General features: G+C 45.2%; 1 protein-coding gene across 1 annotated transcript in view; it reads right to left on the bottom strand.

Annotated features, from left to right (window-relative positions):
• Positions 1-11,094: 11,094 nt before the first annotated feature.
• The window catches only part of oxct1a (3-oxoacid CoA transferase 1a), a 55,637-nt gene continuing 52,521 nt past the window's right edge, over positions 11,095-14,210 (bottom strand). The window contains exons 17-18 of the mRNA XM_072592952.1: positions 13,322-13,423; positions 11,095-12,290 (exon numbers count right to left, since the gene is read on the bottom strand). Of these exons, the coding sequence (XP_072449053.1) occupies positions 12,255-12,290; positions 13,322-13,423 (138 nt within the window). The 3' untranslated portion in view covers positions 11,095-12,254. The remainder of the gene's footprint in view (positions 12,291-13,321; positions 13,424-14,210) is intronic.

Here is a 14,210-nt window from a genome sequence, read left to right as displayed (position 1 = left end):
AGTTTCTACCCGACTGTCGCTAGAATACTGAATGGACTCACAAACTCTTAACATTCACCTGTACCTGTGTTTTTGTTTTTGCTGCTGTTTACCTAATATTTACTATCTGTACGACTTAACCCTGTGATCTGCCTGTATTGCTCACAAGACAAAGCTTTTCACTGTGCCTCGGTACATATGACAATAAATTCTATTCCATTCAATTCAGTAACCTGCTCAGTGATGCCCAGTTTGGGTTCCCCCAGGGTCTCACATAGTCCCTGACCTCATTCCAGCCTTGGGTCAAACATGGACAAAAGAGCTGGATTCCAGAGGGGAGGGGAGAGGGACAGCCCTTGGTATCAAGGCTGGATTCGACCGAGTGTGGCATCAAGGGGCCCTCATGAAACTGGAACCAATGGGTATTGGGGACAAACTCTCTGCTGGTTAGAGCCATCCCTGGCACAGAGGAAGATGGTTGTGGTTGTTGGAGGTCAGTCATCTCAGCTCCAGGACAGCTCAGGGGAGTCCCTCAGGGGAGTGTCCTAGACCCAACCATCTTCAGCTGCTTCATCAATGACCTTCCCTCCATCACAAGGTCAGAATTGGGGATGTTCACCGATGATAGCACAATGTTCAGCATCATTCACAACCCCTCACATACTGAAACAGTCTGTATTCAAATGCAGCAAGGTCTGAACAATATCCAGGTTTGGGCTGAGGAGTGGCAAATAACATTTTCCCCATTCAAATGCCAAGCTCTGACCATCTCCAATCAGACACAATCTAAACCATTGCCTCTTGACATTCAATGGTGTTACCATCACTGAATCCCCCACTGTCAATATTTGGGGGTGGGGGGGGGGGGGGGGGGGGATGGAATCAGAAAAGGAACTGGACTTGTCACATAAACACAGTGGCTTCAAGAACAGATCAGAAGATGGATTTTAAAATGCAGAAAAATAAGTAGATATACTGGAGAAGAATCATTTTTTATTCCTCAAATGATACCTGAACAAATGTTTATAACGATCAAAAAAGATTAAAGTGGCCAGCAATCTTTCTTTGTGATGTAAGACTGATGATAGGGAGCTGATCGAGGTTTTAACGATGGTGAACAAGAGGAGAAGGGAGAAAGTATTTTTATTTTCAAGGGAAAGCCAGAAAAAGAAGGTGGAATGTAAAACAGTCACGATTAAACTCAGTTTAAAATGCTCCATCTGCTTTAAATGTTTCAAACAGTTGGGATAACGCATACAGTGGGGAAGTGAGATTGGATTAGAGAGATCTTATTAGGAATGTTAATGATATTATTGAAACCTTAACTGCTGAAGAGGATAGAAACATGTATTAATTTGTATTTCTGCATTATGTAGGATTAAAAGGATGTTGAATTTTGTTTAAGGTTCTGTACGTGGTGCTGAGTCAAGTCATTCAGCACAGCAGAGGCCCTTCAGCCCATCGATTCTGCACTAACCTATCGACGAGTACCATTTTCCCCACACTTGGCCCATCGCCTGGAAGGTTATGATATTCCATCCAGTACTGTCTGAAGGTTGTGAGGTTTCTTGCCTCAACTCCCCCCACCCTTGCCCCAGGCAGTTCATTCCAGACCCCCACCACCCTTTCATCCAACGATTATGTCCCGTTACTGACCCTGTAACTAAGGGGGAGCAGCTGCTTTCTAAATCTCCCATCCCCTCATAACCTTATCCACCTCGATCAGGGTCCCCCTCAGCCTTCTCTGCTCTAAAGAAACCAACCTGAGCTTCTCCAGCCTGTCTTCATCACTAACCTGCTCCATCCCAGGCAGTATCCTGGTGAATCCCCTCTGTACCCCCCTCCCAGTACAATCATATCCTTCCTATAGTGTGGGCACCAGAAACTGCACACAGTCCTCCAGCTGTGTCCTCCCTAAACTCCTGTACAGCTCCACCAGAACCTCCCTGCTCTGATCATCCAAGCCTCGACCGATAAAGGCAAGTGTCCCCATGGCCGCCTTAACCACCCTATTACCCTGTCCTACCACCTCCAGGGGTCTGTGGACCAACACCCCAAGATCCCTCTGTTCCTCTGAGCTTCCTGGTGTGCTGCCATTTATTGAGTATCTCCCTTGTAGGTTGGACAGCCCCAATAGTGGACGACTCCAGAATTGGGGTCACCGTCAAAAAATATGGGGTGGGCTGTTTAGGACTGAGCTGAGGAGAAATGTCTTCATGCAGAGAGTAGGGAACCGGTGCAATTCTCTGACACAGAAAGCGACTGGAGCCAGAACATTGATTTCGGAAAGGAGTTGGATGTAGCTCTTGGGGCTAGAGGGGATCAAAGGACAGGAGGGAAAAGGAGAAACAGGCTCAGGAGTTACGAACATAACAAAAGGTGGGAGCAGACTCAATGGGCCGAACGACCTAGTCCTGCTCCTATTTGATTTGTTTCTATCAGTGTCTTGTTACTTTTACCCAAGATTTAACATTTAGATGATGCTTTTAAGAAACCTTGAGGTGAGCAGTTTGGTGTTTTTGAAAACAAGGGAAGAATAAAATTGGGCTGTTGTCAAGGGAAACAGATCCTGAAAGAGTTACCCTTCAGGGTGAGAGAACCATCCAGAAGTTGAGTGAGTGTGCAGGTTTCTCCCAGACAGAAAAGACCCGTGCCAGCAGCAAAACCCCAGCAGGGGACAAGCTGCAGAATGAACAGGAAGCTGTAGAAGAGGAGTTTGAGGAACCGACACCAAGAAATAATATGGATGAGCCGGTGTTGGACTAGGGTGGACAAGTTAAAAACCACACAACACCAGGTTATGGTCCAACAGGTTCATTTGGAAGCACTAGCTTTCATAGCGCTGCTCCTTCATCAGGTGGTTGGGGAGCAGGATCATAAGACACAGAATTTATTGTAAAGGATCAGTGTGATGCAGCTGAAATGATAAATTGAACAATTCTAGATTGCTGTTAAGCCTTTCGTCTTTAGAATGATTTGGAGATGCCGGTGTTGGACTGGGGTATGCAAAGTTCAAAATCACACAACACCAGGTTATAGTCCAACAGGTTTATTTGGAAGCACTAGCTTTCGAAGCGCTGCTCCTTCATCAGATGGTTGTGTAACACAACCACCAATTAAACCTGTTGGACAATAACCTGGTGTTGTGTGATTTTTATCTTTAGAATGGGTTGCAGGTTGTGGTTCATTAATATGTAAATCCCAGAACTTCTTTCCAGTCATATTCCTGAGATAACTTAAGGTTTCATTTTAAAAAAATGACAGGTCAGCTCAGACGATGCATTAAAAGGTGTGAGGTTAGAGTCTGTCTGTGTCCCAATCTTGAGTCAAAGACTGGTTCTATTTCCAAATTGGAATTTGCAAAATATTACATAGATTGACTGCTCAAAAAGTGCACAATCTGCAGGCAGTCAGGCAGCTCCTGTGGAGAGAAATCAGAGTTAGTGTCTCAGATGCCTGAAACATTAACTTTGATTTCTCTTCATAGATGGCAGGTTTCACTCGGAGATCTGATTATGTGGTACTACTGTCAGCTGAGATCTATTTTCTTTATTATTTGTCACAGGCAAGGCTAGCCCACCCCTCGTTCCCTTGGAGTGAGTCTCACTTGGCCATTTCAGAGGGTAGTTATGGAGCAGTTAACCCCATTGCTGGGGGTCTGGAGCCACCTATAGGCCAGACCAGGTCAGGACAGCAGACTCCTTTTCAAAACAATGTAAAATTTCAGTGTGTGGTTATTTCATCCACAATGTTAGTGTGAGTTTCTATTCCGGTGACATGATCATCTTCCCTGAACAATGCAACAGCAACAAGGTTATAACAACACGCCAACGTTACTTAATAATGAAGACGGAGGGAGGGGGGATGCTCTCCATACACACACATTAAACCTGCTGTAAGAACAGTACCTTTTGCTGTCTCCCCACTCTCCTTTACTCTAACAGCGTGATGTGTTGATTCTGGGGGAGGTGCTGTTTATTGCATACCTTTCAGTCAGACAGGGACAAGTTAATTTCAGTGTTTACTCAGGGCCTGGTGCAGTTAATGATATTTTCAAAAGCAGGGAGTGGCACTCTAATCCCATACTGTGCATTCCGAGGTGGGAGGGTGGGGGTGGTTCCTTCAGTACATCATGTTTCTTGTTTCAAACACTGCACAGTGCACCTGCACGGCCACAATCCAGCATTGTGCGTTTTAACTTCATTTCGGGAGGGAGACTTTGTTCTGCATTTGAAACATAGTTACAGACAGGAGCGTGGAGGGACACAGTGATCGATCATGGCCTCGCTGGACTAGTATCCAGAGACCCACATTCAGATTGTGGGGACATGGGAATTCAAACGAGGGCAAGCACCAGGGAGACACTGGCCTCAGTAAGGGTTAAATCAAGAATGACAGGGTACGGATTTAGTAACATAAAGAGCAGGAGAAGGCCATTCAGCCCCTCAAGCCTGCGCCACCATTTAATATGACCATGGCTGATCTAATCTCAGCCTCAAATCCACTTTCCTCAACCATCTCCATAAATCTTCAACCCATTACTCATTAAAAAATCTGTCTATCATCCTCAAATGTATTCACTGGCCCAGGATCCATCTCTCTTTATTGGACAACCGCGCCCACCCCCACCCACCCACCACACAAAGTTCCCCACCTCTGAATCAATCCAGTGAAGTTCCTGGGAGCTGTATCCAATATAAATACATCCCTTCTCAACTAAAAGGACCAACACTACACCACACTCCAGGTGCAGTCACACTAATGCCTGGTACAGTTGCAACCACACGTCTGTACTTTTATGTTCTATTCCTTTTGCAATAAATGTGAAACCCCATTTGCCTTCCTTATTACCTGCTGTACCTAAACACCTGTAGAACTGTAACCTGGTGTTGTGTGATTTTTAACTTTGTCCATCCCAGTCCAACAGCGGCATCTCCACATCATGGTTTACTGTGATTCATGCCCAACAACCCGGTCCCCCTGCACATTCTGAAGTTTCTCACCTTTTTATTTCTCCAAACAAAACATATAACCTCTCACTTATCCACAATCATCAGCCAACCTATTACCATCCATCTGTAAATTTCACTTTTCTTCATTGCAACTTACTTTCACATCTATTTTAGCACCATCTGTAAATTTGGCTGTAATACCCTCTATCCCCCACCTTCAGGTCATTCATACACCATTGTTTGGCAAAAGAATGTACTTCCTGGGAATATGGTGGATACAGGTTCCATGGAGGTATTCAAGAGGGGCATTGGATGGTTATTGGGGTAGAAATGGTGTGCAGGGATATGGGGTAAAGGAAAGAGATTGGCATGAGGGGACAGAACCAGTGCAGGCACTATGGACTGAACGGTCTCCTTCCACACCGTCACAATTCTGAGACTATGAAATTAAGAGCATTGAAAATGTACAGAGGCAGCTCAGAGTCAAACATGGTACATGGCTTTCTATAATTGTGTTTCCTGTAACTTCCTGTTTGAAATGCTTTCCCTTGGGCTTCACATTTGTCCTGTGTTACAGCACGGTGGTGAACCCCTCTGTTAATTAAACCAAACACCCAGAATAGCTCACCTTGCCTCGTAATCTTAAAATGTGAGTGACAGAGAACTCCCAAATTCCACTATTTAAAGAAAATAATATCAATTTTTAACTCTAAAGGTGAACATGAAACAACAATTCAGAACTGTAAGCCCCCCTGCCTAACTGCTTACATTCTGCTTCCAACTCTATAACAATATGCTGTTCCAGTATGACATTTACTAAAGTTACATCAACTTAATTTCAAAACCACACAACAGCTGTCTTCCTGTGTATCTTCATTTTTCCAGCTGCCAATTTCCCTTGTACTGAGAGTATGTTTCATATGAAAAGGTACCTTTGATAAAGAAATTTAGAAAATTCTCTCTCAGAGCAAGATGTTAGTTTGGAATTAGCTCTCCAGGTGTTTCTCTCTCAATGGCAGTTGCTCTCTGACCAATTTTCAAAAGGTCTGCATTTTATACCCCCCAAAGTTGGATTGTCTCATTGGTATGATGTTGGTAAAACAATAAATTCAAACTCAATTGGGTTTTAGTATCCTGGGCCATAACTTAAATTGTTTGGTTAAATTCAAATGGTTAACAAAATAGCAATCAACTCAGGTATCAATTTCACATATTTTCAATTTTCCAGTACACCCTGGGTTTGTCATCTAGTCATATACACAGGTCTATGTAATCTCCCAGTTCAGTCTCTCTCTCTCTCTCTCACAAAGGTACAGTATACACCTTCAAAATACATGCTACATTGGGAGAAGCTGAATTGTGTTGTAATATCAGTAATATTCAAGTCCAAATCTATATCCGGAGGAAAGGGAAGCATCAGCCTCACTAGTAAAAGGACATTAGGACTATGTTTCCTCGGGACACATAATACCCATAGTGTCTAGGTTCACCAGAAAAATATTGGTGTATGCAACCCGGAGCTGGTGCCGTACTAACAGAAGCGGGCACCACCATAACAACAACCCTGCAAATATTTGAGAAAGCAGTAACCATGGATATGGAGAGACTTTATAAAATGCATTTAGGCTAAAAAATTACTGTCCTTAGAAGGAGCAATCGTGTGTGTTTGTGTGTGTGTGTGGGGGGGGGGGGGGCATGTGGAAGTATAGAAAAATAGAAAAAGGACCATTATAACTGCTACACTTGCTGAGACATTAGGTTTAGTCAACTTAGAGTTAAAGCACACTTCATTAAACAAGTTAGCAGTTGCAATATCTTGCAGCAACAGACCCCACCTGCATTCTTAGCTTAAAAACTGTAACCACAATGAGAGTGTGATACTGACACCAGATACTGAAATACAGCAACGGAAACAAAGGAAGGTTAGACCCTGTAATACATTACCCAAAAACAAATGTTATTTGGAGAACATTGTTCCTTGTTCCTCTTGTCGACCAGGTAAGCTGATCAATATTGAGGAAGCAGTTGAAAGATGGTAAACTCTGTACCATGATGCAGGCTGCTTTAACCACATGAAGGAAGGCCCATTACATGTGGTCACATGGAACTGGTTTATGTGAGGGTAGAGCAATGCTGCTGTCACTGATGATCGTTGGAGTTACTAGCCTAGCCTTTGACTGGGCACTCTCCCCCCTTGTAAAGAATTAAAATACTGTAATCTGACACGCCCTTTTTTAAAAAATAGTGCTGTTGTTTTGACATTTTTTCCTCAAAAGTTCCAAAACAATGCAACAGTGTATAAAACAGTAACTGCTGACAGTGAAGAAGGCATTTGGTATGCATTCCTTTATCGGTCAGAGTATTGAGTACAGGAGTTGGGAGGCCATGTTGCGGCTGTACAGGACATTGGTTAGGCCACTGTTGGAATATTGCGTGCAATTCTGGTCTCCTTCCTATCGGAAAGATGTTGTGAAACTTGAAAGGGTTCAGCAAAGATTTACAAGGATGTTGCCAGGGTTGGAGGATCTGAGCTACAGGGAAAGGCTGAACAGGCTGGGGCTGTTTTCCCTGGTGCACTGGAGGCTGAGGGGTGACCTTATAGAGGTTTACAAAATTATGAGGGGCATGGATAGGGTAAATTGACAAAGTCTTTTCCCTGGGGTCGGGTAGTCCAGAACTAGAGGGCATAGGTTTAGGGTGAGAGGGGAAAGATATAAAAGAGACCTAAGGGGCAACTTTTTCACGCAGAGGGTGGTACATGTATGGAATGAGCTGCCAGAGGATGTGGTGGAGGCTGGTACAATTACAACATTTGAGGTATTTGGATGGGTATATGAAAAGGAAGGGTTTGGAGGGATATGGGCCGGGTGCTGGCAGGTGGGACTAGATTAGGTTGGGATATCTGGTCGGCATGGACAGGTTGGGCCGAAGGGTCTGTTTCTGTGCTGTACACCTCTGTGATTGTCATGAATCCTGTAAGTGTGCGTGTTAAGACTCAAACTCGAACTAGAGATCAACACTTTGCAGGTATTTTAAAATATTTTTTGGTAAAGGAAATCTCAATTCACCACCAGATGGCTTTTGAAAAAAGAATGTTCACTGGATGTGAGCATCACTGACTGGGTCAGCATTTACTCTTCATTGTGTGCCTTACTAGGCCATTTCAGAGGATAGTCAACAGAGAAACACATTGCTGTGGGTCTGGACTCACATGTAGGCCAGATCAGGTAAGGATGGCAGATTTCCCTCCCTAAAAGGACCTTAGAGGAGACCGAGAGAGAAACAAATCAATTCATGTTAATATCTTGGAAACCTCACCTAAATCGCCTCTTAATTTCTAAGCTCCAAGGCAAACAACTCCTGTCTGCGTCATTCAAAGTTATAAATTAACACGAAGGTGAGTAAAGACAGTGTCTCAGTAGAGTAGAGACAGTAAGCCAGAGGTAAGAAATATAGCAGATGCTAGAGAAATTCAGCAGCCCTGGCAGCAACTTTGGAACCAAACATTTTCTCTCCAAGTTAACAGATCCGAAACATTAATTCCACGTCTGTCCAGATTCTGCGAGACCTCCCAGATTTCTCCAGCACTCTCTCCTATTTGAAGTATCTGCAGTATATTGCTTTGTTTTAACAGTAATGTAGAGTCCCAGGTTCAAGCTCTGGGGATGAATTCAAATCAGCACAGTCAGCTGGGGACTGGGAAGCTCGAGTTAGCAGGACAGGCTGGGACTTTGTTTTTCACTGGAGCGTAGGAGAATGAGGGGTGGCCTTACAGAGGTTTATAAAATCATAAAAGGTACAGATAAGGTGAATAGCAGATGCCTTTTCTCAAGGGTGGGAGACTCGGGGGCATATTTTTAAGGAGAGTGGAGAAAGATTTAGAAAGGATACAAGGGGCAACTTTTTTTTACTGAGTGGTTCATGAACTGCCAGAGAAAGTGGTGGATATAGGTACAGTTACGTTTAAAAGACACTTGGATGAGTTTGTGAATAGGAAAGGGTTGGAAGGACATGTGCCAAGCATGTACAGGTGGGGGAGTAGTTTAGTTTGGGAACATGATTGGCATGGACTGATCGGACTGAAGACTATGAATCAATCTGGGATTGGAAATTAGTCTCAGTGACCACGAAAATATCATCAATTGTTGTAAAAGTCGCATGTCCTTCTCCAGACCCACAGCAATGTGGACGTAATTGTCCTCTGAAATGACTGAGGGAGATACCCTGTTCGGGGAGCAATTAGGAAGGAGCAATAAATGCTGGTCTTACCAATCACACCCACATCCCTTGAAAGAAGAAATCAATTCTCAGGGTCTCCCCTGTTCAGAGTTTTTCAGCATTTACAACAATTGTACACTCTGGTAGGTGCTTCTGACATGTCACAGCAGGTGAAGAACAGGTTCAAAATTGGACTTTCACCAAAGATTAAGCTTTAGTAGACAATTTAAACCCAAAGTGGAATTTTATCCAGTGTTGGAGATGAACAATAAACTGCGTCTGCGATAATATTTACACTAGAAACTTATATATAAACAATTAAATGGCTTTCCAAACAGGGTATACAGAACATAGATAGCGACTGTCGAGACACCTACCTTCTCGCAGCCTAACTGATCGCTGGGTATAAAACCATCCAAAAGCAGCAAGGTCACTCTCACTGTCTGACTGGGGCAGTAGTGGAGATGGCGATAGGCTGCTCATGCAGTTGGCTCTCCCGGTTGTGGTTGTAGACTCCTCTCTCTCTCTCCCCCTCAAAACCACACCAGCAAATCTCAAACGATCAAGTTGAGACAACGCACTTGAAAACACTGATCTGGTGGAGACTGAGAGCACCCTGAAGATGTACAGGGTCTTGCTGTCAAATGGCTCTCACAGTTACTGGTCATTGTCATACGGCACAGAAAAGGCCCTTTGGCCCATTGAGTCTACCCCAAAATAACTATCATGAAAGGTGCACAAATCACTATTTCCTGCATGTGTCTGATATCCTTCAATGTTATGATATTTTAAGTGTTTGTTCAAAGTCGGTGGCACGGTGTCACAGTGGTTAGCACTGCTGCCTCACAGCACCAGAGATCCAGGTTCAGTTCCCGCCTCGGGCGACTGTCTGTGTGGAGTTTGCACATTCTCCCTGTGTCTGTGTGGGTTTGCTCCGGTTTCCTCCCACACTCCAAAGATGTGCAGGTCAGGTGATTTGGCCAGGCTACATTGCCCGTAGTGTTAGGTAAGGGGTAGATGTAGGGGTCTGGGTGGGTTGCGCTTCGGCGGGGCGGTGCGGACTCGTTGGGCCGAAGGGCCTGTTTCCACACTGTAAAGTAATCTAATCTAAAAAATATATTTATGGATTGGAAGATTTCCAACCTTCATCACTTTCCCAGACAGTGCATTCCAGATTCCCACTGCCCTGAGAGTTAAAAAGGTTTTTTTTCTCAAATGCCCTTCCTGCCCCTTACCCTAAAACGACACGTCCTCATGAGTGGCCCCTCAATGAAGGGGAAAGCTGCTCTCTCATCACCTTGCCCATACCCAATCATAATCTGAGGCATCTCGATCATGTCTTCACTGCTCTCTAAACAGAACAATCCAAACCTATTTTGTCTCACTTTACAGCTCAACTGCTCCATCCCAGTGATGATGAGAGCAGCTCATTGACTCAGCCCTGTCACAGTGATGGGGGAGAGGGCGCTGCTGTCTCATAAAGGGCCAAGGTAGTGTTTACTGCCCAGCTCTTTGGACAGACTGAAATGCTGGTGCTGAGTAAAGGTTACCTGAAGCATGTGGGTTTCTCTGTACCCATTCACTTCTGTTTAACACAACTGCAGGCATGACCCAAGTGGAAGAGTGTACAGGGAAGCATGTGCAGATGCATATTCACACAGACATACACCTACATGCACCCACACACACGTACAGAATAATTTAAAATGCCCACTATTAGCAGTAGGTTTCAGCAGAAGTCCTGAACAATGTTGCTGTGAAGTAGACAGTGGTTCAGGATTTAATCATTCCTCCGTACTGCTGTTCACACAACAACTGGGCATGGTGAGAAATCAGAAATTAGAATTGCCAAGTCTAAAATGAGAGCGGGTTCCAGGGTAACAGGCTGTTCATCTTCCTGCTCACCCAGCTCAGTGTCAATGCTTCAGATTGATGTGTGCTCCTGTAAAACACTTGCAATACTTTATTACCACAAAAGGCGCTACATTAATTACAGATGTCACTCTCCAATTGAACAGATGGTGTCATGCTGATGTTCTGCTGGTTTGAGGGTCTAGGGCAGGATGGTCTCTTCGCGAACTCTCCCGAAGGGAACAGGGCAAAAAGAGGGGAGAGGCTGAAAATCCCAGGCACTGAGCACCACCCTCTGGCTTAATACTGGGTCTCTGCTCTGAGACAGATAAATTAACAACTCTGTAGACACCTCCAACTCCCAAAATTCAGGGGGATATCTGGGTTCAGGTTCAAAGGCCATAGTGGAAGGCTGATTTGGGGGTGGGAGGGGTTGACAGCGCTGTTAGCATGTTACCAGGGAACATCTTGCTCCATCACACAGGGACAAAGTTGCTGAATGTTGTGGTGTCCACAGTCAGTATTCAGTCTCAGCTAGGGCTCTGCAGCGGAGCCTGGCTGGTTGCCAACACAGATTTCCAAAAGCCCCTCCTGTCAAAGGGGCCAAACCCCCACCCCCCACACCCCCTCCCCCGGTCTCCCTGTCAGACACGTAGCCACTGTCTGCCTGTTGGCTGCCTGCTGGGTGGAGCAGGAGTAGGGGCAGTGTAAGGAACAGGTCAAAATGGCTGCCTTGGCCAGAGGAGGCCATGTTCCCTCTGCTCCTGGTGACCAGAGGGAAATGGAGTCTCACTGCAGCAAGGGGAAAAGAAAGCAAAAAGATCCAGGATTACTGACCACACGGATGAGGAATACAAACTGCCCGGAACAAACCACCTGTTTCTAAACTGCAACTTGGACGGGAAAGAAATGTAACCACAACATTTAAACAGTTGATAAGAACACAGCGAGATACAGCGAGAGGGAGGGATGGGATCCTGTATCGAACCCCTAATAACATTCCTTCAGGATAAATTGACTGACCCTGCACTTTCAACAGCCCCATGATATGTGCATTCATTCAGGAAGCACAGAGTCAGTAAAATTATCCCGTCATGGAACAGAAAAATACATTCAGTTGAATATTCATTTGTTAACATGTGGGTAGATGTGAAGTTTCGGTGTATATTCGAGGCACTGCAATATTGCCCTTTGTGATTCGGACATCGTCATGGAGAGGCTGAGAGCCAGTGGAAGCCTGCTCTGTCCACTTTCTCAGACCTGTGCCATGGGCCGGAGGTTCGGGGATACCTGTAGAAGGAAGAGAGGCAGAGCTGTTAGCTCACTGAGAAACTCCCTCAGGGTATACCACAAGCAGAGAAAGCTGTGAGCATCCTCACTCTCCCAGCCTCCCTCAAATCCCAATCCCAAACCCCCAGCTACCTAACACATTCACGCACATCCCTGGATGGCCTAGTGACATTATCACTGCATTGGTAACCCAGAGAGCCTGCAAATCCCGCCATGGCTGATGGTGAAATTTGAATTCAATGAAAACATGAAATTAGCAGTCTAACGATGGCCATGAACCCATTGTTGATTGTTATAAAAACCTATCTGGGTCACTAATGTCCTTTAGGGAAGGAATCTGCCATCCTTACCTGGTCTGTGTGACTCCACACCCACAGCAATGGGGTTGACTCTCCGCTGGGTAATCAGGGATGGCCCCTCGATGCTGACCCAGCCAGTGACACTCTGATGCCAAGACTGAATAATAACATTTCCCTTTCCTTAATTGCCAGCTCTCCTCCACCAGCCCCTCACCACTAACAGACTCCTCACCACCCTAGGTGCCTTGCCATACACAGGAGTGGCACGCTGGCTCAGTGCCAGGGACCTGGGTTCAATTCCCGCCTCGGGTGACTGTCTGTGTGGAGTTTGCACATTCTCCCTGTGTCTCCTCCGGGTGCTCCAGTTTCCTCCCACAATCCAAAGATGTGCAGGGTCAGTGTGGACTGGCCATGGGAAATGCGGGGGTAAAAGGGTTGGAGGGGGGTGTCTGGTTGGGATGCTATTTGGAAGGTCAGTGTGCACTTGTTGGGCTGAATGGCCGATAGGGATTGTATTTTAAAAGAAAATTACTTAAAGTATCTCTCTGACTGAGGGCAAGACAGTGAGTGTACAAGTATCTCTGGGAGAGGGAGAGGGAGGACTGTGAGACACCAGTCAGTGTAGAGATGAGAGAAGCAGGGGAGCCAAATAATGAGATGGAATACTTTCCATCATTGCCAGCAAGCTGGAAGGGAGTGAGGGCGAGTGCATCGCAGTCATCAGATACTCACACTGAAGTCACAGCCTGTACATTTACGGATATCGTCAACAGTCAGTCCTTCAAATATTTCAATCAGGGTCAAGCCTTTGTTCTTATCGACATCAAAGACGGCCTGAAAGTGTTTAAACAGATGTTACATCAGGAATCCAACAAGCAGTCTGATACACGCCAGGGCCCAGTATCACCCTGGAGAACGTTCCAGCGTCAGACTGGCTCTGACACTGCAATCACTCCTCCCTTCCTGAAATCTGACCTCACGCAGCTCGACACACACTAGAGTCCAGCAAGAAACAGGCCCGGGCCCTGGGAACACACTCAGTCACCAACTCCCTCCCCCCTCCCCGACTCCGAATACATCCCTGTAACCAGCTCACCTTTCTCAAAGGCAATCTATTCACAAAATAAAGAACAAATCCTGTTTCCATACAGCACAAGGTCAGAGTAAATCTCCCTTTATACTCAACATAAAGTGCCTTCCAAACTATCTTCAGCAAACTCACCCAGGATAGGCATAGCACAGGGTTAGATACAGAGTAAAACTCCCTCTACATGGATTGATGAAGGGGAAATCATGATTATCTAATCTGTTAGAATTTAATGAAGATGTAACTAGCAAAGTTGACAAGGGAAACCAATTGATCAAGTGAATCCTTAGAAGAGTATAAAGGAAGTAGGAGTATACTTAAGAGGGAAATCAGGAGGGCAAAAAGGGGACATGAGATAGCTTTGGCAAATAGAATTAAGGAGAATCCAAAAAAAAGAGTTTTTACAAATACGTTAAGGACAAAAGGGTAACTAGGGAGAGAATAGGGCCCCTCAAAGATCAGCAGAGCGGCCTTTGTATGGAGCCGCAGAAAATGGGGAAGATACTAAATGAGTGTTTTGCATCAGTATTTACT

The sequence above is a fragment of the Chiloscyllium punctatum genome, chromosome 2 (genome assembly GCF_047496795.1).
Source record: "Chiloscyllium punctatum isolate Juve2018m chromosome 2, sChiPun1.3, whole genome shotgun sequence".
Taxonomy (NCBI): domain Eukaryota; kingdom Metazoa; phylum Chordata; class Chondrichthyes; order Orectolobiformes; family Hemiscylliidae; genus Chiloscyllium; species Chiloscyllium punctatum.
This window is presented reverse-complemented; position numbering and strand designations above follow the sequence as displayed.